Consider the following 27,784-nt stretch of genomic DNA (forward strand, 5'->3'; position numbering starts at 1 on the left):
TCCAGCACTGTGAGAAAAGAAATTCCCATTGCAGAAGCCATACACTCTGCATTTTATGCTTTCCTTATGCACTAAATGTCTAGGTCAGGAGTGGGGAACTCTTTGCCCATGGGCCATAGCAAAATCATTTGGTCTGGCCTTACCAAGGCATTAGGGGTGAGCTAATGAAATGTTTGACCAAATACAGCGGGCTAATTTTTAAGTTGATAATTGTGTATGGCCCATGAATGATGCTATAAATATTTAAGTGGCCCTTGACAGAAAACAGGTTCCCCATCCCTGATCTAGAGGGACACACACCTAAAAACACATGTGGCTGCCACCAGGGACAGGAACTAGGTGGCAAAGGTAGATATGTCCCTTGTCCCTAGGATCTTAGCCATATGATTGCTAGAATGCTTCACTGTTGCCCCCACTTTTCATGTATGCAGAGAAATTGACCAAGGTGTGGGAGATTCATGTATGCAGAAAAATTGACCAAGGTGTGCGAAACTAGCACTTTCATGCACTACTGCTCCCTATCTATCAAGAGAGAAGGATTTGAATAGGTATTAGATATCCATACGGCAAATAAATGAGAGGGGTCTACTATAATGTAAATATGTCCAGACATATTAAGAGAAAAAGGGCAAGTCACAAAACAATGGGTACACTTTTAAAAAACAAAAGCAAGCCCAGCTGGTGTGGTTCAGTGATTGAGCATCAACCTATGAACCTGGAGGTCAGGGTTTGATTCCTGGTCAGGGCACATGCCCAGGTTGCAAGATCGATCCTCAGTGTGGGGCGTGCAGGAGGCAGCTGATCCATGATTCTCATCATTGATATTTCTACCTCTCTTTCTCTCTCTTTTCCTCTCTGAAACCAGTAAAAAAAAAAAATGTTTTTTGGATGGAGGATTGGTGTGTTGTTTTTTTTCCGGGGGGAGATGGGGAGTGTTTATAAATAATAAAAACTATAATTTCCTCCAACCTGGGAATATGAAGAGATTTAATTTCCCCAAATTAAAAATGTTACATTTTCCTTACAGCCAAATTGTTATGTTAGGAAATAAGACTTTCAAAAGCTTAGCTTGCTGTAATGGTACTCATTTTCAGTGGTTTCGAAGGAGTAGAGGCAGGGAAAGAAATATAGCCATTTAGTTTCTCAAAACGTACCCCTGCCCCAAGCATGTCCTTTGATAACCCGCTGCTCCACGGCCAGGGTTCCGTCTTCACTGACACAGGGTCTGGGCACTGGTTTGTCTCTGGAGGATGGAATCTGCATGAAGCTGCAGCATATGAGCTTTACCCACAAAAGACCACTGTTTTATCAGGAAGTCTGGTCATTGCGGCAAGATGAGAAATCTAGAGCAAATCACTAGACAATGTTCAGTGAAGGAGAAGGCACTAAATAAATATACGGCCAAATAAAGATGTCTTCCCTTACCCTCAAACAAGGTACAATCCTTCACATTTTCTCTAAGAATAGTGATCAAGTTGGCTTCTGGGGGTGAGGGGGTAGCGAACATGTGACACACAAATGACGAGCAGTTACTGGGGAGACCAAGAGATCAATTCCATTATGTAGAATGAAAACGTGAACACTTCGATAATTTGAAAGAGAATGTAGAAATAAATCACTGCGGCACAGATGCACTCAATTTTAATTTTTAATAACTAACATTACTGTAGGAAACTCCCCCCCCCCCCGAACCAGGAATAGATGCTAATTACATAAAAATATACATATATAAAAAGTCGTTCTCCATTTTCCCAGGAAAAGAACAATTTCTAGGATATTCAAGTGTTTTGTTTTAATCACAAAGTCTGAGTCTTGGTCATCGCATTTATTAGCGCGGTAACTTACATGTTTAAATTAAATGTTATTAGACAACCGTTACAACTTGTAAATGTAAGATGCCATTGCTGAGTAAATAAGATTCTTCCGAGTGAATGAATGTGTCCCTTCTCCCACCCACGTATGGAGCAGCAATATGGTTAGTTTCATTTTAGGAGTATATGATCTATTGCTGCAAATGCTAGTTCTCCTCTCCCCATGTTTATTCGTGTGTGTGTGTGTGTGTGTGTGTGTGTGTATGAGAGAGAGAGAGAGAGAGAGAGGGAGAGAGGGAGAGAGAGAGAGGGAGTTGGTTAAACCTCTCTCATCGGGATCAACAGCAAGAGGAGCTGGTTTTGGGCTTGCGGTGCAGACTGACGGTGTCGGTCTGAATCAGGTGATCAGATCTATCCTCGGTGGCGAGCACTCTCCGAACCGCTTCCTCAAAGGCCGCTGCCACGTTGGTGGCATCTTTCGCGCTTGTCTCGAAGTAAGGGTAGTCGCCGTTGTCCCTGCACCAGGCTTGGGCTTCTTCCGCAGACACCTGCCGATCGTTTATGTCGATCTTGTTACCCAGGATGACAAAAGGAAAGCTTTCGGGCTCTTTAACATCGGCGTAATATATGAATTCTTTCTTCCAGTTATTCAAGTTCTGGAAGCTTTGAGAATCGTCGACACTGAACGTGAGCAGGCAACAGTCAGAGCCCCTGTAAAAGGGCGTCCGCAGGCTTCGGAATCTCTCCTGGCCGGCCGTGTCCCAGATCTGCATGGTCACATAGTGTCCATCTACCTCCAGCTCTTTATTTAGAAACTCCACACCGATGGTATGGAAGAGCTGGGTATCGAACTTATTAGTCACATATCTGTTCATCAGAGAGCTCTTCCCAACTCCGCCATCTCCCAGGAGGATGACTTTAAAGAGTGATGACTTTCCTGCCATTATTAGTCTCAAGATCTCTGACTTCAGAACCCTGTAAAATAAGAAGGTACCATTACATTCCTTCAGACCTGTGCCCTGCTCTACGCGATTCTAGAAACATCAGCATTTAAGGGAAAAACGCAGAGGCCCAGTTGCTTTCTGCACAGAGAATACCGAACAGGAAGAGCTGTCATTTGCAAAGCACTCAACCATGCACCAGGCACTACCCTGCCAGTACTCCCTGCGACAGCTGGCCAGGGCCAGTCTCGCCCTTCCTTGGTCTCAGCTGACTGAGCTGGCACTCAAGGTCAAATCTGACCCCAGACACCTTGCTCTCGACCTTTTCTCTCTACTCACAATAAGCCCGGCCACCATTTGTTAGAGATGTAGAAAGAGACTGGAGTAGGCACGTCTGGGTGACAACCTCAAACAGCCTTTGGTGACACCGTGACAGACACTGTTCACCAACGGCTTTGCTCTCCTGCCAGGGCTTTTCTCCATAACAACCCGCTTCCAGTGCTACCACCACAGGAGCTGGTAACCAGGAAACCAGGCACAGCAGCTCACTGATCTGGCAGGGAACAAAAACAAGCTAACCGCTGAGTAAATGAACTCTGTTCTCTTCACAGGGAACACCACTTGGAGTCTGCCAAGATTAACATCAGCAGCAACGGAATCTTAAACATCATGTAATCTAGCACATTCTACCCATAGGACTCATTCTGCCCACTAGTGCTGCTACTTACATGTTTTGAGGGGGAATGAAGTAACCCTTAAATAAAAACAAGATGCCATGTGTACCTCCTTAGGGCTGTGGTCGGCAAACTGCGGCTCGAGAGCCACTTGCGGCTCTTTGGCCCCTTGAGTGTGGCTCTTCCACAAAATACCACCATGGCCTGGGCGAGTCTATTTTGAAGAAGTGGCATTAGAAGAAGTTTGTTTAAAAAATGTGGCTCTCAAAAGAAATTTCAATCATTGTCCTGTTGGTATTTGGCTCTGGTGACTGAGTTTGCCGACCCCTGCTTTAGGGGAAACCCTGGAGCAGGATTAAAAACCTCCCTACACCAAAGGCACCAGCCTGTAGGGTGGGATTTCAGATGCTCATTTATAGACGGCTGCTTCTAAGTGCTGTGCCTGTTTACGCTTCTGTTTTAATTATTTTTTTAAATATATATTTTATTGATTTTTTTACAGAGAGGAAGAGAGAGGAATAGAGAGTTAGAAACATCGATAAGAATCATTGATCAGCTGCCTCTTGCACACTCCCCACTGGGGATGTGCCCGCAACCAAAGTACGTGCCCTTGACCGGAATCAAACCTGGGACCTTTCAGTCCGCAGGCCGACACTCTATCCACTGAGCCAAACCGGTTTCGGTTGTTTTAATTCTTGATTATGGAAAATTTCAAACACAGACAAAATTTCTAAGTGAGAATAATTTAATGATACCTCATGGACCCTAAAAACCTGGCTTCACCAATTATCACCTTAGGGGAAATTCTACTTCCTCTGTAACTCCCCATTCTCTCTTCTCCCCAGTTACTTTGAACCACACTATACTACCTCATCTGTATTTTATTAAGTGGCTGTTAGTATATTAAAATGTGTAAAAGAAGACAACCTTTAGAGTGGCACTAAGAGAACCTTCTCCAACGGTGGAGATGTCTCCATCTGTGGCGTCCCATATGGCAGCCACCTGCCCCAGGTAAGCTACGGAGCACTTAGCATATGGTTGGGGGAGGAACTGAATTTTAAACTGTATTTATTTTGAACTAATTTGAATAACCATATTTAGAGAGCCAACAGCTATAATGGACAGCACAGCTCTAGAATAAAAATGGATATGTAGTATGAGAGGAGATATTGTGAATCCCTCAGTGGGAAGATAATTAAAACAGAAACAATAATTGCGAAATTACTAGGATGATTTTGCAAAATCACTGCAGTAAACGTTATCTGGCTAACTCCTATTTATATGCAAATGTTACCCAGGGTAATGTAACTGAACACTTCCTATAACGTGCAAGAATTCTGTATATCCAGCTACATACTAGTCTGGTAAAAGCTGAAGCAACTTCTCTAATTCCAACTGGCTCTTTTAAATTACTCCTATAGTAATTACTGCTATAATTAATACAATCTAAATTGGCCAACAAAAGTCTGAGGCACTCAAGTACAGACCTCTTGGAGACTTTTATTTTTTATTGATTTCAGAGAGGAAGGGAGAGGGAGAGAGATAAGACACATCAATGATGAGAGTGAATCATGGATCAGCTGCCTCCTGCACGCCCCACACTTGGGATCGAGCCTGCAACCCGGACATGTGCCCCAACCAGGAACTGAACTGTGACCTCCTGGTTCATAGGTCAGCATTCAACCACTGAGCCTTGCCAGCCGGGCCCTCTGGGAGACTTTTGACTGCCAAGTAATCACTCTGCCCACTGCCCAGATTAAATGAATGTTAAAGAGGAAATTCAAACATTCTCAAGCCTCTTCATTTCCTGGCATATGTAAAGAGTGGCTAAATCGGTTCCTTTGTTTAAATCTTTGCAGTCTTGCTTAAACAACTTCAACTTCCAGAAAAAGAAGAAACAAAACCGCAAAGGCACACCAAATATTCTGATTGAGGGCAAGTATCTGTCCAATGCCCCTCCTTAACATTCTTCGGCAGTGCTCCACAGAGTCAAGTCTGGGTCCAACTTCTAAGGCGAGACACTTGGCCCTGCTCCCCGTTCCCTCTCGGCTTCGGTCCCGCGGAAGAGCAGTCAGATGGAACTGAAATTCAATGCCACTCGCCCAGCTTGGCACACACTGTTCCTTCTGATGGAGATCCCACCCCGCTTCGCCCACCACACTGCTGGCCAACCGCTGGGCCCTCAGAACCACTTGGCATGGTCATCAATGCTGAAGCCCTTCCCCAGCGGCTCCCGTCCTGAGGTCGCTCCTTCCACACGCGTAAGCCATGTGAACACCAAAGTTGCCTGTTGTGTTGGAGGGTGGGACAGATGGGCGTCATTGTAGTCTACCATTTACCCCAGGATTTGAATAGGTCTCTCACTGCCTTCCCAGACACCAAGGTTTATTGTTCAGCACTGATGGTTAGAATCTCTACATCAAATTAGAACCCAGATTATGCAACCTAACAACCTCACTCAGGTGGCTGGCTGTATACATGTACCAAATTAAGTCGCAGAAGTTCCTTGGGACTTGTCATTTATAGTTTTATCAGGACACGTTGACAGTTCTTTTCTTTTTTCGTAATACTGTGGGCTATCCTAGATTGTGCCCTTATTCTGATGAAACAAATGTGGGCAATGCGAGGCCCACAGCCAGGCAAGAGGGTACAATGCTTACACTTCCCATCCGTAATTTGGGGCCTCCTAGACATCCTATTTGGGAGTATGTTGGCATTTGCTAAAGCAAATAATACATACACATCTCTCTAATTCTAACTGTAGCATTGTACATAAACATACATGGTGATACAGGTAATTGTATAAACCATCTCATTTCCCAATGACATCTAACAAAAAGCAGCTTCAAGGAATCTATACATTAACATAACCAGATATTAAAAATGTTTCCTTTTCTAAATAAACAGTAAAATCCTTTGAAACCTCTTTAGTTTAAGCTGAATGAATATGGTATCCTGCCACGTTATTGTCAGAACTTACCTTAAAATGCAATATCAAGTCTTTCATAATCCACAGTTTGGAATGGCTGCCCAAAGGCAACAATCTTCACCAAGGTTAAAAGAAAAGGTTAGCCATTCAGCTAAATTCTGTAAGGAAATCTGCATAAGAAAAGCATACTACCTAGATCCTAAATCTCACCTTAGTTGTTCAGTTCATGCATCATCATTATCTGCAAAGAAAACATTAGAAAGCTCAGCTTAGCAATGTACAGTTGTTTTCATAGTTTTAAGAGTAAACACAAGAATTAAAATGTGAAAGAAATAGCTGACAACTAGTGGCAGCTGAATTCTTTTTTTTTAAATATATTTTATTGATTTTGTACAGAAAGGAAGGGAGAGAGATAGAGAGTTAGAAACATCGATGAGAGAGAGTCATCGATCAGCTGCCTCTTGCACACCCCCTACTGGGGATATGCCCGCAACCAAGGTACTTGCCCTTGACCGGAATCGAACCCGGGACCCTTCAGTCCCCAAGCCGACGCTCTATCCATTGAGCCAAACCGGTTCCGGCATGAATTCTTAATTGAAAAGGAAAATCACACCTGAAAGCTGCCCAGGACCTTCCTCAGCCTAAAAAAGTCCTAGCATCAAATGCTACACCTTAAGCATTTAAGTCTTTCACCTGCTGACCGCACTTCTCTCAAGTTTCACACCCGGGCAGCTATAAAATGCTGTTAAAATGAAATAAATGTAAAATATACCATTCATTTTTCAACAGTTGCTCAAATTTAGAGTAGCTTAGAATAACCATATTCCAGAGAACAAGGAAGTAAGGGCCACTCGAAGAAGGAGCCCCAATGGGACACAGGAAGTGCCAGTCTAAGGAGTGCTGTGAAGCTTCTTTCTGGGCAGCCAAGGCCAAGGTGAAAACCTCGAAGGAGAACTGGTTCCTGGTGTCAAAGGCCAACTCAGACCAACTGACAAGCTACTTGACACCCTGAAGCTCACCGGACAATGTGACAGCATTACCTACCTCGCAGACTCTTGGGAAAATTCACTCAGAAGAGGACAACAGGGGAAGAGCGAGTCACCACTGCAGCAGGCTCCTCACGGGAACGCAGGAAGTGTCTGTGGAATGAACACAAGAAGTCTTTACTGGCAGTGTCACAGAAAGGCTTCCGTGGTGGCCATTTCTCCAGTGCGCTTTCAGTAAGAGTTACGGGCGGAAGAGTGAGAGAATTACACAGGCAGACACAGTAGGAAGCCAGAGGATCCTAGCCCTAAGTACCAAATTCAACGTGAAGGTTTCGCAGTGACGAATGCGGAGCTGTGCTAAGGTACTAGCCATTCTCTGCCTAAACCAATGATTTCAAGTCCCCTACCCCCCTTAAAGCGAAGGGATTTTTGTGGGACTTACATATAGTAGTCCTCAACTTATAAATTCAATCGATGAAAAAAGTGACTCTTCAAAACCTTGACATTTCAGAGTTAAGGATGAAATAGTATAATACAGGCATACCTCAGAGATACTGGGGGTTTGGTTCCAGACCAAGCAATAAAGCAAATATCACAATAAATCAAGCCACATTAATTCTTTTGTTTTCCCAGCACATATGTTAGGTTTACACTATACTATAGTCTATTAAGCATGCAATAGCATTGTCTTTAAAAAAAAAAAAAAAAAGAAACAAAAAACAACAACAATGCACAGCCCGAACTGGTTTGGCTCAGTGGATAGAGCATCAGCCTGCGGACTGAAAGGTCCCAGGTTCAATTGCAGTCAAGCATACCTGCCTGGGTTGCAGGCTTGATCCCCCATAGGGGCGTGCAGGAGGCAGCCAATCAATGATTCCCTCTCATCACTGATGTTTCCCTCTCCCTTCCTCTCTGAAGTCAATCAAAATATTTAAAAAATAAAATAAAATAAAAAACAATGTCTATACCTTAAGTTAAAAATACTTTATTGCAGCCTAAACCAGTTTGGCTTAGTGGATAGAGCATCAGCCTGCAGACTGAAAGGTCCCAGGTTCGATTCCGGTCAAGGGCATGTACCTTGGTTGTAGGCACATCCCCAATAGGGGGTGTGCAGGAGGCAGCTGATCGATGTTTATCTCTCATCAATGTTTCTAACTCTCTATCCCTCTCCCTTCCTCTCTCTGTAAAAAATCAATAAAAAATATTTTTAAAAAATACTTTATTGCTAACTATTTTCTGAGCCTTCTGTGAGTCATAATCTTTTTACTAGTGGTTGCCACAAACCTTCAATTTGCAAAAAACTGCAGTATCTTCAAAGTGCAATAGAGTGGGGTATGACTAATAGCAATAATACCAACACTATTAGCCCTGATTCTGCATTCACTGCATTCACTGCTCACAAGTCTTCCTCCCTGCAATGAGGACACTGACTCAGAGAGCTTCCAGACCTTGGTCAAGGTCACACAGCTAGCAAAAGGTAGAAATGAGCTAAGAATGTGGCAGGCTGCTCTAAACCCCAGCACGTATCCCGGGAGGCTCAGCTGCCTTGCATTTATGTCTGCGGGTTTTCCTGTTGCTGCCGTGGGTATGATGGAAAATCGCACTTGCAATGGTAAGAGTCTTTCACTGCTCGCTTTCTTTCAAGATCTGCTCAAAACCAAGTTCACTTGACAGAACCAGCAGTAGCAAGCCGTTGCCATGTAGTATAACGCACATCTGAGTGTGTCGGCGTTTTATCAGTTTCAGGAGCTTAAACACGATTTACATGAAATGTCAAGCAAGTGTTTGCAGAACTGAAGCACCGCCCCAGAAGCCTAGCATTTGGTGGAGTGGGTGGGCAAGTAGTTTTTCACCAAGCACACAGTGATTGCCTGCTGTGTGCCTGATGCTGAGGATGGAGGCTGGGGAAGACGACAATCCACACAAATCCAACCATGGAAAGTCCTGCAAACGAGAGTCTGCACCTGGTAGAGAATACAACTATCTGCACTCAACCGGAAACCAAGGAAGCAGACAGGGCAGCGTCTGCCCTGGTAAGAGATGCCATGTGTGAACCTCGGCTCCCTCAGGCAGACCCAGGCCCCTGTGTGAGCATCTCAGGAGCAGCTTGGAGCTGGGGGTGATTCCAGCCGTCAGGGGGATGTCCATGTCAGACACGGTGACTCTGTAACACGGCCAGCTATTGCACCTGCCACTCCGTTCAAGAAAAAGTGGCAACTCCCAGCGCCAGAGGAAAACTGGCTGTGCCAGCAGTGCCAGTGGCAGACCGTACGCCGTGTCCGGTGTGGGCTGTCCCAAAGCAATGTCTCAGGGATCACTCCAGCCGCACTGCTCTGAGCACACAGCCTCCCCAAGATCAGCTTCCACTGCAGGCGGACTTGACCCAGGGGAAGTGGGTTTGACCACAAGCTAAGCTCAGCAGGAGAAAACGGAGGAGAGAGGAGCGAGTTGGGAATGAGGGAGAGGGACCAGCCCAGGCCGAGATCCTGCCAACAGACTGGCATATACTGGGCGAGTCCAAGGTAGGGCTGAGCATCTGGAGTCCAGAGAGAGCAGAGTTCAATGCGGATGTACCACGTAGTATAACGCACATCTGAGTGTGCCGACGTTTTATCAGTTTCAGGAGCTTAAACGGGTCTTACATGAAATGTAAGCATCTCCTGTGTGAGCATCTCCGGGGGAAGAGGCCCAGAGCAGGCAGGGCCTTAGCTGCCAAGGAGAGATTTCTGGAAATGACCTAAATGCCTAACTGCAGACACAGAACTGTAGAAGTATACTGCCGAGTGCTAAACCCAAATATTAGGCACACGGTGATCACACTCTGAAAAGGCTTACAGATTTATATTAAAGTCTGCAAGAAAACCTAGAATGATCAATGCTGAGTTCAATCTTGAAAGTAGTGATTTGGTTGCAAAGTCATACTTTTTTTTAAATATCAAAAGTATATAAAAATGAATCAAAAGCTGCTTCCCTGAGAGAGAGCACCATGGACTACAAGCCGTGCCTTTATTTTGTAGCCGATGCCACGAGGCAAAGTAAGGGTGTGATCACATGTTTACAACCTTCTGGTTTTGCTTCGATCCTCCTCAATTACATGCACCTGATCAAGCTCTGTTTACTTGCAGCCTAGAGCACTCAGGCACGTGGGGCCGTGTTCAGACCACAGGTTCAAGCTGACAACCACAGCTGTTGGCTATAATGGTGCCGGGGGAGGCTCTGCCCTCCAAGCTGGGACTTGCACGTGGCCATGAGAGGACTGTGCCCTCTCATCAGTCCGACTGAACCTGTGCAAACACTGTAGCCACGCCCCACAAGCAACAAGACCCTGAAATTAGATTTACAGAGCCACAATCTCCTTATCCCTGCAGCAGTGTCCTTTTAAATAAACCAGTTATAAGCACAATCGATACTATTTTAGGATTATAATACCATGTGCCACCCCCAACACACATATACGGCACACACTGATCTCAATGGGAAGGAGATACCTCAAAATTAAAGATAAAAAGACAGTACGGTATTTCCTTTTTATAATACTATTTTTCCAACGCTGCCACTGTGGACTTTTATCTCGCACCATCACTTGCTATGGATAGTTCATCAGTAGTAGCCTTTTCTCTGGCCTCCAACCCAGAGACCACAATAGACCAAGAGGGCTTCAGACCCAGGCCTGGAGAATCTAAATCTCTTAACAGGAATTTTAATTAAAGGTGGACATTTTTATTGTTCGTGGATCTAATTGTCTCCAAACTAAACCCACTTATTTATTATTTTTATTATACAGGATTTTGAACATGGCATCCAAAGAGCTATCCAACCTCGCTTACAAGCCTGTCCCTATTATAACCTACAAGTCACCATCCGCAAACCTATCACCGGTATTTACTGTCCAGCCTTCGCTCAGGTGCTTATCTTGGCCGGGGAGGCCCCTCCCTATACCTGAATGGCTATGAATATCCCAGTCATCCAATGGCCCAGTTCACATCCTTCATCCAAGAAGCCTTCTATGCCTCCCCTCCTAGTCTTTCTCTTCCCTCTAATCCTTCCCACCTCCAGCACAGCTCTCACTCATGTATGCCGTTGTGTCTGAGTCTGTCCAACTCCCTGGGAGGGACACAAAACACCTGATGCCATCATTCATTTGCCCTTTTTTTCTTCTGCAGCATCATATACAAAACTTGACATATGGTGAGGTACCAAAGAGGGTTTAAACTGAGACCAAAGTAAATTACTTCCTCCTTTATTCTTGTTAGTATTCTATCCTTGTTTTTCTTTTGTTTTGTTTTATTAATCCTCACCAGCGGATATTTTTCCACTGATTTTGAGAGAGTGTGGAAGGGAGAAGAGAGACAGAGAAACAACAATGTGAAAGACACATCAATTGGTTGCCTCTCACACAAGCCCCAACCAGGACCAGAGCCTGCAACCAAAGTATGTGCTTTTGACTGGAATCGAACCCAGAACTCTGTAGTCCACTGCCTGACGCTCTATCCACTGACCCAAACTGGCTAGGGCTATTCTTTTTGTATTTGTACTTTCTGTACTTACAGTTGTTTCTCCAGGCAATCAGTTCTTCCCCCATTTTACTCTTGAGGTCTATTAAAATGCATGGGTAAGGACAAAAAAATTGATTCTACTTGCATGCCTAATGAGAAAACCACTTTAAAATTAGTATTACTGACTGCAAAAAGTACAAGTTTGCAACAAAACAGCATTCCTCTAATAAGCAGACAAAGGGAGAGTAGGCCGGGTCTGCACACTGCTTTTCTCCACATTTCAGAGTTTGAAACACATACTCTGTGACCCCTTGAGTTCTCATTTCCAAACACAACTTGAGCCGAAACCGGTTTGGCTCAGTGGATAGAGTGTCGGCCTGTGGACTGAAGGGTCCTGGGTTCGATTCCGGTCGGGAGCATGTACCTTGGTTGCGGGCACATCCCCAATGGGGGGTGTGCAGGAGGCGGCTGATCAATGACTCTCATGGATGTTTCTAACTCTCTACTCTGTATCTCTCTCCCTTCCTCTCTGTAAAAAATCAATAAAATATATATATTTTTTAAAAACAAGTTGAATTTATCACTCTTGGTTTAAATTTAGAAACAGTTTTTCAAAAAAAAAAAACATACCTTTTGCATTCACCCTAAATGTCCTAGTTAGAGGCATACCACTTATTTCATTTCATAGCTTGAGAAATTGAGGCTTAAGGAAACTAACCAAGGAAATAAAGGCATGGATAATCTCTAAATTATTTCAATTTTTACCGGAGCCGTCTTTGTTTCCTTATAGTATCTTAATATAGGTGTGTGCCAGCCATTCCACTCTTTGTTTCTGGTCTGGTTGCCTTGTTGAAATGTATAAGCAAGAAGCAAGTCAACAAGTAATTAAGTCTATCTCTACTGCAAGAGGTCGGCCAGGAGAAAGAAAAGGAAGAATTAGGCAAAAATACCAGAGGAATAGACCAACATGGAGGCACAACTTGCCCGGTGAAATAGATGATCCTAGTGGATCACTGAGCATTACCTCCCAGACAGCTAGAGAGGAAAAACACTGAAGTCAAACCACACTATCACATCACAGCAGCTCAACCTGTCTAAAGAACTCATTTCAATAAGTCTCTTTTCTGAAGATGAGTCATCTAATTAAACTTTTAGGAAATACATACCCACACTTTTGCTTAAAACAAGGCAGGGCTGCGGGTGTACTAATCATTACCAATCGTGGAGAAAGTGGCAAAGGGGAAGAGGAAAGGAGAGATTTGGTTAAGGAACTAAATCTTCTTAAACCATCCTGAAAGTGTAGGGCAGCGGTATCTGACAGAACTTTTTCTGCAATGTAGGAACATTCTATATCTGCGCTGTCCGACACGGTAGTTACTAACCATGCATGGCTACTGAGCACTTGAAATGTGGCTGATCCAGCTGAGGAACTGAATTTTTAAAAATGTTTTTACTGATTTCAGAGAGGAAGGGGGAGGGAGGGAGAGAAACATCGATGATGAGAGAGAATCATCAAATGGCTGCCTACTACCCTGTTTCCCCGAAAATAAGACAGTATCTTATATTAATTTTTTCTCCCAAAGTTGCGCTAGGTCTTATTTTCAGGGGATGCCTTATCTTTCCATGCGCTAGGTCTTATTTTCAGAGGATGTCTTATTTTCGGGGAAACACGATATATACTCCCCACTGGGGATGGAGCCCAAAATCCAGGCATTTGCCCTGACTGGGAATCAAACCATGACTTCCTGGTTCATGGGTCGATGCTCAACCACTGATTCACGGCAGCAGGGCTTAAATTTTTAATTTCATTTTCATTTTGGTTTACATTTAAACTGCTACATGAATACTGCATTGGACAGTGTGCATAGAGTGTGTGCTTACCTGGGAGTCCATGACGGAGCTGCAGGGGGGACATGCACCTAGAATCACATGTGAAATAAGGATGAGTGCAGGGATGGAAGCATGTGAGCTGGAGCTTTTCTCTGGAAAGAGTCAAAAAAGGATTCATCAGATTCTTTTTTTTAATATATGTTTATTGATTTCAGAAGGGAGAGGGAGAGAAACATCAATGATGAGAATGAATCATTGATTGGCTACCTCTTGCATGCCCCCTGCTGGAGATCGAGCCCACAATCCCAACATGTGCTCCTGACCAGAATCGAACCCAAGACCCTTAAATCCACAGGCCAACGCTCTATCCACTGAGTCAAACCAGCTAGGGCTCATCAGGTTCTTAAAGGATTCTGGACCTCAAGAAATGATCCATACGTGTCTGCATCATTCATATATTATGTGTGACCCATTTGTGTAGCTCATGACACTCACTTTCGCCTTCACTTGGCATCACTATTTCTTATTCTTCTCTCCCTCACTCACTCATGAGATGTTATTAATGACCATGAACTGTGATGGCTCAGTGAACAGACTTACAGGAAACTGCTAATCCTGGAAGTGAAGATAATGTTTGTTGTGCTTAATGAGTTCTTAAGAAAAACAAGCACCAATATATCTCCCTGCATTAAGACACTTACAGGAAAAGGCACTTACAGTGCTTGACAATAAGGAAAGAGCGGAAGAGTTTAAGGTTTCATTTGGGGAGACAGAATTAAAATGCAAAGGAACAGATACAGATCAAAAGACAGAGATACAGCACTGGGAATTAGACTGGCTATTTCAGGAAGAATGCAGTATAATAAATAAATTTGAATATGCATTTTAGAACAATACAGGGGAGCAGCTAAACACAAATTAAGCATGATTTGCAATCATCTGCTGTAGCTTAAGGAAATGTTGGTTCTGACTCCTCTCAAATTAGATAAGAAACCAGATGTCTTTAATTTGAAGCAGAAAAGTGTCAGGGCTGGAGGACTTCCAAATCTACTAAGGCTGTGCTTGGCAAACTGTGGCTCTCGAGCCACATGCGGCTCTTTGGCCCCTTGAGTGTGGCTCTTCCACAAAATACCAGGCCTGAGTGAGTCTGTTTTGAAGAAGTGGTGTTAGAAGACATTTAATTTTAAATAACTTGACTCTAAAGAAATTTCAATCTTTGTACTGTTGCTATTTGGCTCTGTTGACTAATGAGTTTGCTGACCACTGTCCTAAGGGAAGAGTTCACATACAAACACTGTCCACGAGGGAGGAAGCCACAGCAAAGTGGAACTTCTTGGCTGTTAGAGAAATTAAGTAAGGGAAGTGGAAATTTCCCAAGCAGATGTATTTCAAGAGGACAGCTTTATGCCTGGCACATAGGACTCTGCTAGACTAAAGGCCCCAGTCTGCAGTGAGGTTGTCACCAGGTCAAAATGAGATGGCTGGCTCAGTGGTTGAGCGTTGACCTATGAACCAGGAGGTCACCATTCCATTCCCGGTTGGAACACCTGCCCAGGTTGTGGGCCCGATCCCCAGTGCGGGGCATGCGGGAGGCAGCCGATCAGTGATTCTCTCTCATCACGGATGTTTCTATCTCTCTTTCCCTCTCCCTTCCTCTCTGAAAACAATAAAAATACATATTTTTTAAAAGGAAAATGAGAAGAATGTAAGAGTGCTGCAGGGAGCTTTCCAGAAAGTTCACTTCATCCTACTGCTCCATCAATGATGCCTGCTTGTCCTCACCAAGGTAATGAAGCTGACTTTACTTACAAAAACCTTTCCACGCCTAACCTTACCGTGCCATCACTACCCATTTCACCATTATGCCTGATCAACCCTCCACTCTGCTCACTACACACAGGCTCCCAACTTCATCCCCGACTCCTAGAGATGCAGAAGTCGCCAGTCCAAAGGCTTTTCCCTGGTCTTCATCTAAACAGCCTACTGCATACGCACTCCTAAAGCGAATAAAAGGAAAAGTGCTTCTCTTAGGGCTTCAAAGTGTATGCTTCTAGAAAAGACCCTCATGGCTAACCAGTGTCCCCAGCTGAGGCCACCTAGCAGTGAATTCTCTCAGAGATAGCCGTGTGTCTGGATGTACATGACATAAAATCTTGAAAGGGTACGCAGGCATTTCTTGTTTCTTTTTTACAAAGTAAACTTTGGTTTTTATTGTGAATTATCATAGATGGAAAATTAAATCGAATATTTATTCTGTCCATTTCATTTTACAATAATCTTACCTTATTTTGTACCATGTATTTCAATTTGCCTGTTTAGTGGGGGGGGGGGGGGGGAGAAATCTATCATTTTTGGCTTGTTTTAATTTAACTTTTATCATTGAATTCAAGACCCCACCATAAAATGCACTGCCAACAACCACATCCTAAACCCTCAAATAAGCATTTTTTTAAACAAATAAGGCAATGGAAGCTCAATTGGGAAAGAATCTTGCAAAGTAGCACACCTCTAGCTGGAGACGGAAGGAAGGCCTTCCAGTCTTAGCCAGGACTCAGCCACAGCCTGGCAATGACCTTGAAAATGCTTCCTACTTAATGGTCCATAAAACTACCCTTGACAAGAGTTTCCACCTTCTATGGCTTTCACCACTCCCTTAGCTTTCAACAACCTAGACGGCTCCCTTTTCTAACAAGCTCTTAACATTGGTGTATGGCAAGGTTGAAGCCCTTACCTCTTTCCGGGATATAAAACCCAGTGATTTCTAAACTAAAGTCCACTTTCACCCTCCCACCCCTTTAGGGCCAGACAAGAATTCCAACCCCTTTTATAATATACTAGAATCCCGATGCACGAAGAGTCGTGCCAGAATGGGCCTTCCTTTCCCTGGTTGTGGGCACCGCTTTCTCTCTCCACCTTCCTAGGCTGCTCAGAGGCCCAGAGCTGCCGGCAGTGGGGCGCGACGCCTGCGTCCTGCCCCTGCGCCCAGCCGCTTGGTGGCTGTGAATGCAAAATAACCACCATCTATGTTGGGTTAATTTGCATACTCACTCCTGATTGGCTGTGGGTTTTACAAAGGTATGGTCAATTAGCATCTGTGTCTATTATTAGGTAAGAAGATTCATCTAGTACCCTGCTGGCAGTTCAAATTCAATGTAACTAAAACCAAGCTAATTATTTCCCCCATTTCCAAAATCTCTGTCTTACCCCCTTCATTCACCAACACAAGAAACATGTCCACTTCTCTACCTATTTGCTATTGTCATTTGCTCAAATAACAAATGCTATGACTGGAACATTAGCTGCCACTGTTTACCAAATACGTACAGTCAAACCTCGGTCCCCAATGTCCCCCATCTCCAACATTTCGGTTCTCCACTAAGTTTTTCATGGAAAAAAGTGTCTGGGTTGTGGACCTGACAACTCTTTCATGCTGATACACCAGCAGGACAAAACAAAGGCCACAAGCAAAGGAAAGAATGTCCCAGTATGAGTCAGTTTACCTTGTTAACATCTCAGGAAATCGAGCGGTGACTATTTTCGTGTGTGTGTGTGTGTGTGTGTGTGTGTGTGTGTGTGTGTGTGTGTTGTGTTCGCTTTTGTTGGCAAAATGGATGATTACCACAATTTTAAAACATAAAGAGGCCATCAAGAGTGCTAATGGCCGAAACCAGTTTGGCTCAGTGGTAGAGCGTCGGTCTGCGGACTGAAAGGTCCCAGGTTCGATTCCGGTCAGGGGCATGTACGTTGGTTGCAGGCACAACTCCGGTGGGGGGTGTGCAAGAGGCAGCTGGTCGGTGTTTCTCTCTCATCGACGTTTCTAGCTCTCTATCTCTCTCCCTTCCTCTCTGTAAAAAATCAATTAAAATATATTTTTTAAAAAAGAGTGCTAATGTCCCATTATTCACAGTGACCAAGACATGGAAGCAACCCAAGAGTCCCACAATAGAGGCCTGGATAAAGAAGATGTGGTCCATACACACAATGGAACACTCTCAGCCATAAGAAAGGATGAAATACTGCCATTTGCAGCAACATGGATGGACCTTGAGAACATTACGCTAAGCGAAATAATTCAGAAACAGCTAAGAACCGTATGATTTCACTCGTATGTGGGACATAAAACTGAACACAAACAGCAGTGTGATGGTGGCCAGAGGGAAGGGGGTGGGGAAACATGAGGGTCCCAATATACGGCAACAGGAGATTTGACTTTGGTGGTGGGCACACAGTGCAACATACAGATCTTGTAACACAGAAACTGACACCTGAAGCCTACATGTTCATATTCACCAATGTTACCCCAATACATTTAATAAATAAGTAAATAAATGAACAAATAAATAACTGTAAATAAAGGGTGCTAATATTGCTAAGGGTATAAAAGAAACAATATCACAGGCAACTGAAGAGGTAGGAAACGGCTGCTGATTTAGATAAATGAAAAGCAGTTAGCTGGGGACAGCATTCTGGAGGCAGTAGCATGTGAAAAAGCGAAGATGCTGTGTACTGACCTCCTGGAAGATACCTCTGGAGCTGGTGCTAAAAGTGATTTGGTTAAGGCCAGTAGGGGGGTGGTTCAATAAGTTTAAGAAAAGAATGTGTGTTTATAGATTAAGCAGTACATTAGACATGTACTGTATATAAGAAAGGTTATTTGGGGATCTGGAACGAATTAATTCCATTTGCATTCTTTCCAGTGGGAAAAAATGATTTGGTTTTCAAACAAATTGCCTCTTGGACAGCCTTCCAAAACAAATTTAGTTCGAGAACTGAGGTTGCACTGTATCTGGCAGGCATATAGCACCTTCACATCACCTGCAAGTTGGACACTATCTCCCGGGTTTTATAGTTCAATAAGTGCAAGTTCACGGAGAGTAAACAACTTCCCCCAGCCTAATCAAACAGGCAGGTCAAGCGTGTGTTACCTTCACTCCCACCATTGCAGAAAGGACTGAAAATGTACAAAACCCCAAAGGATAACAAGAGGGAACCACAGGTGAGAGACAGCAACAAAACTGAAAAGATGGAAAACAGATGGTTCACCAGGGACAAACTAAAGAAAAGAGGAGCCGCCGGTGTGGCTCAGTGAGTGAGCGGTGACCTATGAACCAGGAGGACAAGGTTCGACTCCCGATCAGGCCACATGTCTGGGTTGCAGGCTCGATCCCCAGTGGGGGCCATGCAGGAGGCAGCTGATAATGATTCTCTCTCATCACTGATGTTTCTATTTCTCTCTCCCTCTCCCTTCCTCTCTGAAACCAATAATATATTTTTTAAAGAGAGATGAGCTTTGGCTGGTTTGGCTCAGTGGACAGAGCATCGGCCTGGGGACTGAGGGGTCCTGGGTCCAATTCCAGTCAGGGGCACATGCCCAGGTTGTGGGCTCCATCCCCAGGAGGCCACATCATTGATGTTTCTCTTTCTCTCTTCTGCCTTCCTCTCTGAAATCAACAAAATTATATTTTAAAAGAGAGAAAGAGAGAGATGAGGAAACCTAACCACTTGACACTTCTTCAGACAGGCCGGCGGAAGCACGAGGAATTCTCTGAAAAGCAGGAGATCCCATGAGCACCCTCTGCACCAGAGGCCCCTTTCTCCACCAGAAGGTCTATTTCCTAGAGATGTGTGAGCAGCGGAAAATGGGAATGGAGCACCACGGACAATGAGGAAGAGCAGATCAAGGGGCAGTCTTCATAGGAAACGGGCAGGGCAGGCTGCTTTCCATCTCTGAGGGGACCAGAGGGGGCCTGGACAGCTGCAGGACACCATGCAAACTGGCACCCAAGGGAGTTCCCAGTTTCAGCATTACGTCATAGCACATTCCTTTCGATGACATCATATCTTGGCAAATCTGGTCTGCCAGGGTGGTGTGATCAAAACTCGAGCAACTGCTCACATGCATGTGAAACAGGATATGAGGGTGGCAGCTGCTTGCTCCAAAACAACTATTTATGAAACTTTATTTAAGAAGACTGGAACTCATTCGAGAATGCTTTGCATTTACTAACGTGTGGATCTCAAACAGTTCTTCTGTTCTGACTTGGATCTAAACAATGTATGTATTTTTAGGCATATTCATCTAATCTCTGCTCTGATGACACAAGCCTGAACTGCAAAGACTGGCGCAGTCACCTGTTATATCATTTACACATTCTTCTATTAGTTTCACATAGCAAGTTCTAGAAACAGAACTCGCTAAAGTTATTTTCATGCTTCTCTCACACTGATAACACAACCACTCTTATGAAAACTAACCTTCTAAAAACTACCTTAGCCTCTGGACCCAAAGGCCTAATACCGTGGTCGGCAAACTGCGGCTCGCGAGCCACATGCGGCTCTTTGGCCCCTTGAGTGTGGCTCTTCCACAAAATACCACGGCCTAAGCGAGTCTATGTTGAAGAAGTGGCGTTAGAAGAAGTTTAAGCTTAAAAAACTTGGCTCTCAAAAGAAATGTCAATCGTTGTCCTGTTGGTATTTGGCTCTGGTGACTAATGAGTTTGCTGACCGCTGGCCTAATACATTGCATAAGAATTTGGAACTTAAACTGTTAGTTCAATTTATACTGAGCAGCTGTTTCTTAGTTTACACTGCTCTGCCACCCTTCACACCTGGATGATGAATGGGGCCATGGAATGAATGAACCGAGTTGTGCCCTACTGTCCCGCCAGCCCTTGCCAAACAATAACCTATACATTTGGAAGGCGTCAGGCCTGGGACAAGAGTGAAGTCTGTGTCCAGACTCCCCCCCGATGAGATGAGCCGGGGTCAGAGAAGCCTCCACTGTTTCCTTCACTCTCACATTGCTTCCAAAACGTACAGCTGGCTCTCTCCAGCGCGTGCCGATCTGTCACCTCACTTACACTCATTGACAACGAACAGCCTCTCCACGTTCATGATAAACAGCGGCATTTAAACCCTGGCCCCGTCATGGCCAGAAAGAAACAAAAAGGTAATGGGATAATCCAGAACGTGGAAGTACACGGAGCTCAACTTGACAGGGACAATGTCAAGATGCACTTGGCAAAACAGATTTCTCCTCCGGGGTGTGGAGGGGGCCCCGCAGCCCAGGCTCCCTGCTGAATAGCGCCTGGGACTGCCTCCAGCCTCGCCTCCCAGTGGAAGGCAGCCAGCTCCCTCCTCCTCCACACCTGAGTCTCCCGTGACTCCTCCCGCAGGTATTCTGGCCTTTCCTCTGCATCACAGCTTTCCACACTCCGGGAGGCATTGTGTGAGTTCACCGCTCACCCCTCAAAACCCTTAATAAATAGTCTCTGTGGATGACCTACTTCAACACAAGCCCTATTTCTTGTCCTTGGTTTTGACTAACAAATTTATTACCTAGCTAGCTTCCAAGTGAGACGCATTTCAATCAATCTCTCTCTCCCTCCCTCTCCCCCCCCCCTTTCTCTCTCTCTCTCTCTCTCTCTCTCTCTCTCTCTCTCTCTCTCACACACACACACACACACACACACACACACACACACAATTCCACTTGGCTCATTTCCTCCTGCTGATTTAACCAACAAATTGCCTGGGGAAGAACTGCTTGGAAACCAATCATCTGATGTCTCTTCTGAGTCATGTAACCTCATAAACAGAAATGAGGCCCTCCAGTGTGGCTCAGGTGATTGAGCATGGTTCCGTGCACCAGGGAGCTGCAGGTTCAATGCCCGGTCAGCACACGCCTGGCTTTCTGTGCCCAGGTTTCAGGCTTCATCCCCAGGAGGGGGTGTGTAGAAGGCAGCCCAAGGATGTTTCTCTCTCACGTGCGTGTTTCTCTCTCTCTCCCTCTCCCTCTCTCAAAATCAATGAAAACTTATTTTAGCCCTGACTGGTTTGGCTCAATGGATAGAGAGTCAGCCTGCAGACTGAAAGGTCCAGGTTCGATTCTGATCAAGGGCATGTACCTTGGTTGCAGGCACATCCCCAGTAGTGTGTGTGCAGGAGGCAGCTGATGGATGATTCTCTCTCATCGATGTTTCTAACTCTCTATCCCTCTCCCTTCCTCTCTGTAAAAAATCAATAAAATATGTTTTTTAAAAAAAAGAGAGAAAACTTATTTTTAAAAATGCGGTGACCTAATTTGGCCAGAGCAATGAGCCAACTACAGATCAAGCAAGACTCCTGAGGCCAAAGGAGGTTCTTCCTGCACCAATTCCCCTTCCCAGAATAAAACCCCTCCAGAAGGAACAGAACGCACACTCCTCTGTCAGATCCAGGAGATAGCAATCACTTCAGGTGTATAATTTAGCATCCCCATAGCTGACAATTCCTGATGAGAAATCTCCTCATTAACAAAGAACACGCTGTCCATGAGCATGAGTCAAAGAGCAAAGCTACCCACCAACGATGCCATGTTCACTGCAGGAGGAACATTTCCAAGATGCCTAAAGCAAGAGCCGGCCCTTTGTGATTCCTCAATCAGTCCCTCCCCGAGTTCACCTAAAAGTGACACCTGCCGCCAGAATGAAGCGGTCCCTACACTGAAGGGCCTAGTCTTAGGCAGGCATGATGAACCAGCTGGAAGATGCACAAGAAAATGATGCAAAGGTCATTTAAAAATAGGTTCATCGTCTATTTCTTGATTTCCATGATAAAATGCATGCACGACTATTGTCTACTGAGGCTAAATGTAAGAAGTTTTATGCTCAACTATAATGGCCGCTCAATTTGTTTCTTGTCAATATTCACATGTGGTCAACCTACAAAGCTACCAAAAGTCTATCTACTTTTCCTCATTTCCCCTAAGTCTTCGCACGGTAAATACTATGATACAGGTACTTATGTGTGGGTATGCACACATTGATGTTTTTTTAAATCCTCACCAGAGGATATGTTTTCACTGATTTTTTTTTTTTGAGAGAGAAACATCAATTGGTTGCCTCTAGTACATGCCCCAACTGAGGATCGAACCTGCAACCTAGGTATGGCGCCCTGACCAGGAACAAAACCAGCAACTTTTTTGGTTGTACAGGATGACTCTCCTATCAGTTGAGCCACCCAGCTAGAGTGTGTGTGTTTTTAATATGTTTTTATAGATTTCAGAGGGAGAGGGAGAGGGAGAGGGAGAGGGAAAGGGAGAGGAAGAGGGAGAGGGAGAGGGAGAGGGAGGGAGAGAGGGAAGGAGGGAGGGAGGGAGGGAGAGAGAGAGGGAGAGAGAGAGGGAGAGAGAGAGGGAGAGAGAGAGGGAGAGAGAGAGGGAGAGAGAGAGATCAATGATGAGACAAAATCATTGATTGGCAGCCTCCTGCACACCCCACACCGGGGATCCAGCCCACAACCCTGGCATGTACCCTGACAAGGAATCAAAAGATGACCTCCTGGTTCATAGGTCAGCGTTCAATCACTGAGCCACTCCCAGCCGGGCTAGGGGAGGCGTGTGTGTGTGTGTGTGTGTGTGTGTGTGCGCGCGCACTTTGTGTTTTGTTTTGTTTTTAATGACATCTGGCCCCCGACTTTGAGCAGCCCACAGAATAAATTTGGTTCTAGGACAAATCAGAATTTGATCTTATGACTATGATTAGACTGTATGCTCCCCTTCATATCAGCAGCACCTATCAGTGCATGGCAGGCGACTCAGAAAATGCTTGTTGACAACTGGAATAATACAGCAACTAAACTCCCCAAGTCTACTTCCATGGAGCTGAATGGCTCTCGAGTTCCTTTTGTCACTTCTGCCTTAAAAATTGGATTCTATTATCAGAAATTATTCACTCCTTCATCTTTCAAATGAATATACACTGAGTGGCTAGATTATGATGGTCTCTGAATACATAATAATCTGGCCACTCAGTGTATGTCCTATATAATAAAAGACAAATATGTAAATTGTCCCCTCGACCAGGAGTTCGACCAGCAGGCAGGTGGGCCAACTGCCCATGTCCCCTCCCCCTGGCCAGGCTTGCTGGACCCCACCCACGAACAAATTCATGCCCCGGGCCTCTAATATACGTGTGTGTGTGTGTGTGTGTGTGTGTGTGTGTCTGTGTGTGTGTGTGTGTGTGTGTCTGTGTGTGGGTGTGTGTGTGTGTGTGTGTGTGTGTCTGTGTGTGGGTGTGTGTGTGTGTGTGTGTGTCTGTGTCTGTGTGTGTGTCTGTGTCTGTGTGTGTGTCTGTGTGTGTGTGTGGGTGTGTGTGTGTGTGTACACACCCACACACACACACAGAGTGGCCAGATGCCAGATTTTTCTGCATTCAGTGATCATAATCATCTGGCCACTCAGTGTACATGCCTCCTCGTCAAGGGAAATCTCTTCAAGTTCTCAAATTTCCCCGCTGCCTAAAACCATGAGGCGCTTTCCTAAATAGGAAAAGGCCATTGCAGTTGAAAAACTACAGACGTGCTGAAACCTGAGCTCAGACTGCTGCAAAGGGGCCTCTCGGCCCCTGCACGAGGGACGTTTTTGGGCCAGACAACTCCGCTGCGGGGCCTACCCTGGGCGCTGGAGAGAACTGGGCAGCATCCCTGGCCTCTGCCCACCAGCAGCCAGCAGCTCTCCTCCTCAGGAGTGATCCAAAATGCCAGGAGACATCATCAAAGCCCCCCTGGAACTACCCTCTGAACTCACACGGGCCTGCTTGCTAACCCCCCAATATGCCAGCACGTTCCTCATCTGTAAAACGGAGCTCATGACACAGAAATGCTGTGAAAATTAAATGAAATCATGTATGTACAGGATTTACACACACACAGCCAAGGCCAGAGCGCTGCCCAAGAAATGAGGGGAGGTTAAAATGTAACTTCTAGAACCAAAGGAACTTATCCTCAGGCCTCCAGGGTAGTGTGTTCTGGATGGAAGAAGCTGCTGACATGGAAAGACAAAAAAGAGGTTGGAAAACAGGGAGCCGCACTCAAGCATTTTCCTCATCTCCCAGAACCCAGCTTGGAATCAAGGCCAAAAAATGTTCTATTCCACTGAGTTACATTGGTCCACTTGAACCTCACAAATGCTAAGCCAAAAATATCCCCACACCACAAAACTCTGGAAAATAATAAATCGCCAAGCCAGAAGCATCTGGTATAAGCAGGAGGAATTTCCTAAAATCTCCGCACAGACATACTGCAGGCACCGGCCGGCCACACCACGGGCTCAGATTTGCAAATATAAATAAGGTGCTGAGAGTTCTAGACAAGGACCTGAGAGAACAGGCTTCTTCAAAGTCCCAGACTGAGGGGCTGTGGGTTTACCTTCACGTCTACAAGTTTAGCCCCAAGAACCGGGTTTTTTTGAGATTACAGGCAATTTAGGAATTTTCCATTTCCACCGTGGCCGAAACTGAAGGACGGACAAGTTACACATGTTTTGGTTAACTTCCAAAAAGCAATCAAGTTCTGTCTATTGGTTTCATCGGGGTTCCGAAAGCCCGTAAAAGGCCTGGCCACGTGACAATGTGGAAACCAGCAACAACAACAAAAAAAAGTCATTCCTCAAAAGAACCTAGGTCACGGGATGTGTCATCACTACAAACGACAAAGCCACTCCGTCCACCGCGGTCCGGGCAGCACCCACCATTCTCACCTTGCCTCTTTACCCACTGAGCTGGAAGAAATAAGGAACCCCACTCTGAAACCGTAGCCAGCCCGAATCAGATAACACCCCAAACCGCCTCCAGCCCCGGCCCTGGCTTCACATTCCCGATTTCTCGCCCAGGGAGCGCGTCACACGTCGCCGACATCAGATCGTGCGATCGCCGGGCTTTCTCCACGCGAGCCATGGGGGGGGGGGGGGGGGCTGTCTGGACTGGGTGGGCTGGGGTGCGGGGTGCGCCCCCCAGGGGTTGGGGGAAACGCTGGGGTGAGCGGGTGTCCCTCGGGCTGTGTGTGTGCCTCCCTCCCGCCCGGGGGTGTGGGAAGGGGAACCCGTCTCCCCTGCTGTGTCAGTCCGGAGGAAGCAGGGGCGACCCGCAGGCCCCCACCCCAGGCGCCAGCGACCCGCACAGGCCCGGAGCGCCCACTCCCGCCGCCGGACACCCAGACGGCCGGCGGCCCGCGGGCTCCCACCCGGACCGCACGCCGGCCCCGGCCCCCGACCCCCGCCAGCCCCGAGGGAGTCCGCGCCCCGCTCACCTCGCCGCCACACCCAGGACGCGGGGAACTCGGACCGGGCCCGGCCGGGACACAGAGGAAAGCCAGACAATCCGCCGCAGCCGCCGAGACGCTGCCCGAGCCCGACTCCCTCAGGCTGCTCCCGCCCAGCGCCGAGGGAACAACATGGCGGCGGGCAGGGGGCGGGGCCAGGGGAGGGCGGGGCTACGCCCCGGGAGTAGGGGCGGGGCCTGAAAACCAAGGCCTCTGAGTCGCGCCTCGGGGAATAGGGGCGGGGCCGGGAGGGCGGGGAACGCCTCAGGAGTAGGGGCGGAGCCATGAGGGCGGGGCCACGCCTCGGGGAGTAGGGGCGGGGCCTGAAAACCAAGGCCTCTGAGTCTTGCTTCGCCCCGCTGCGCCCCGCTGCGCCCGTCGTCCACTCTGGAGCTGTCAGTTAAATCAAGGTTTTTCTTCTCCTGATCGCTGCTCCTCTCGTCCCCCCGCTGTGTCCCGGCGGGACAGGGCACGACCTCGCAGTTTCCTCGGAAAGTTTACGTCATGTGGGAATAAACAGATCCCCGCCACGGGATGTGAATTCGATGAGAAAGCGAATGGGCCAAGCACAAACGGGGGAGATGAAAAATGAAAACAGCTGCGCCCAGTTGATGGGCGCGTTGGCGGGACACCAAAAGGTTGCGGGTTCCATTTCTGGTCAGAGCACATGCCTAGATTGCGATTTGATCCCCAGTAGGGGCCTGTTGGGGTGCAATTGGTCGCCAGCCAGGTGAGACATCGCCTTATGTTAAAGCACATAATAATTAAAACTACACAATAAAACAGAAAAGAACATTGCAGTTCCTTTGTCAAAAGAAACAAAGATGTCATGTTCTTTGGACTAAATTGCAACAAGCAATGCACAGGGTCATTAGGGAAATGGTACCTGAAAGTCATATGTCAGAAACAGAACCAAGGAGTGATGGCATAGATGGCATTAGTTTAGCTCTGCAGTTGCTAAAACCAACCAGCTATTAACAAGTGTTCTTACAGAATTATTGTATCTTGGCTTAAAGTACGTCTTGAGAAACCCAAGAGTTTTCAAAACATGGTCCTAAGTAGGATCTACAAGTGATTTTTAGGCTTTTCCAAAAATAAGTCAAGCATGCAACATTATCTGAGTGTAATTTATAGTCAGCACCTGAAGAAAGAATAAGGAAAGTTGCTTTTTCTGGAATAACTATTACTTGGACACTAGACAACTGACACTTAATATTACTTGGTGCTTTGTTTTATGGGGGGATTTTTTGTTTGTTTATTTGCCCGGCTGGCATGGCTCAGTGGTTGAACTTTGATCTATGAACCAGATGGTCATAGTTCAATTCCCTGGCACATGCCTGGGTTTTATGCTCAGTCCCCAGTGTGGGACATGCAGGAGGCAGCTGATCAATGATTCTCTCTCATCATTGATGTCTCTCTCTCCTTCTCCCTTCCTCTCTGAAAACAATAAAAATATATTTAAAATAGCCGAAACCGGTTTGGCTCAGTGGATAGAGCGTCGGCCTACAGACTGAAAGGTCCCAGGTTCGATTCCGGTCAAGGGCATGTACCTTGGTTGCGGGCACATCCCCAGTAGGGGGTGTTCAAGAGGCAGCTGATCGATGATTCTCTCTCATTAATGTTTCTAACTCTCTATCGCTCTCTCTTCCTCTCTGTAAAAAATCAATAAAATAAATTATACATATATATATATATATATATATATATATATATATATATATATATATAATAATACTCATTTTTTACTAGGCCCCTGGCTTGGGACACCTGGCTTCTGACTTTGCCTTCTTGCTCACACCAGGCAGTGGAGGAGGGCCGGAGCCAGGCTGGGTTGACCGTCTTGACCTGGCTAGGATTCCATGGCCCTCTTGATGGGTGGGGAATCAGAAATCTGGTGTGGGGGATTCCCCTTGCCCCCTGTCATTTGAATTCTGCTGGGGAGGGCTGTGAGGAGGAGACCTATTGTGGACCTCAGGCTGGAGTGGGGCAGCCTGGAGACCCCTGAGCCCAAGGGCAAGGCAGGAGCCCGGGTGGAGAGC

General features: G+C 46.0%; 1 protein-coding gene across 6 annotated transcripts; it reads right to left on the minus strand.

Annotated features, from left to right (window-relative positions):
• Positions 1–1,630: 1,630 nt before the first annotated feature.
• On the minus strand, positions 1,631–25,931 carry RAB9A (RAB9A, member RAS oncogene family). Of its 6 annotated transcripts, none has more exons than XM_084869912.1 (5): positions 25,734–25,931; positions 13,719–13,819; positions 7,400–7,494; positions 6,566–6,596; positions 1,631–2,786 (listed from the first exon to the last, which is right to left on the minus strand). In XM_084869912.1, the coding sequence occupies exon 5, from the start codon at positions 2,753–2,755 to the stop codon at positions 2,150–2,152; it is 606 nt and encodes a 201-aa protein (XP_084726038.1). In that variant the 5' UTR covers positions 2,756–2,786; positions 6,566–6,596; positions 7,400–7,494; positions 13,719–13,819; positions 25,734–25,931; the 3' UTR covers positions 1,631–2,149. The 6 variants fall into 6 exon arrangements, 5 of the variants coding, with proteins under 5 accessions (XP_084726038.1, XP_084726039.1, XP_084726037.1 ...); XM_084869913.1 differs by having other exon boundaries at positions 13,719–13,756; positions 25,734–25,893; XM_084869911.1 differs by lacking the exon at positions 13,719–13,819 and having other exon boundaries at positions 25,734–25,894.
• Between the last annotated feature and the right edge of the window lie 1,853 nt (positions 25,932–27,784).

The sequence above is a fragment of the Pipistrellus hanaki genome, assembly GCF_964339955.1.
Source record: "Pipistrellus hanaki genome assembly, chromosome: X".
Classification (NCBI taxonomy): Eukaryota; Metazoa; Chordata; class Mammalia; order Chiroptera; family Vespertilionidae; genus Pipistrellus; species Pipistrellus hanaki.

What these genes read in the sequence shown, in the direction of transcription:
- RAB9A (XM_084869912.1), bottom strand. Translation starts at nt 2,755, where the DNA reads ATGGCAGGAAAGTCATCACTCTTTAAAGTCATCCTCCTGGGAGATGGC.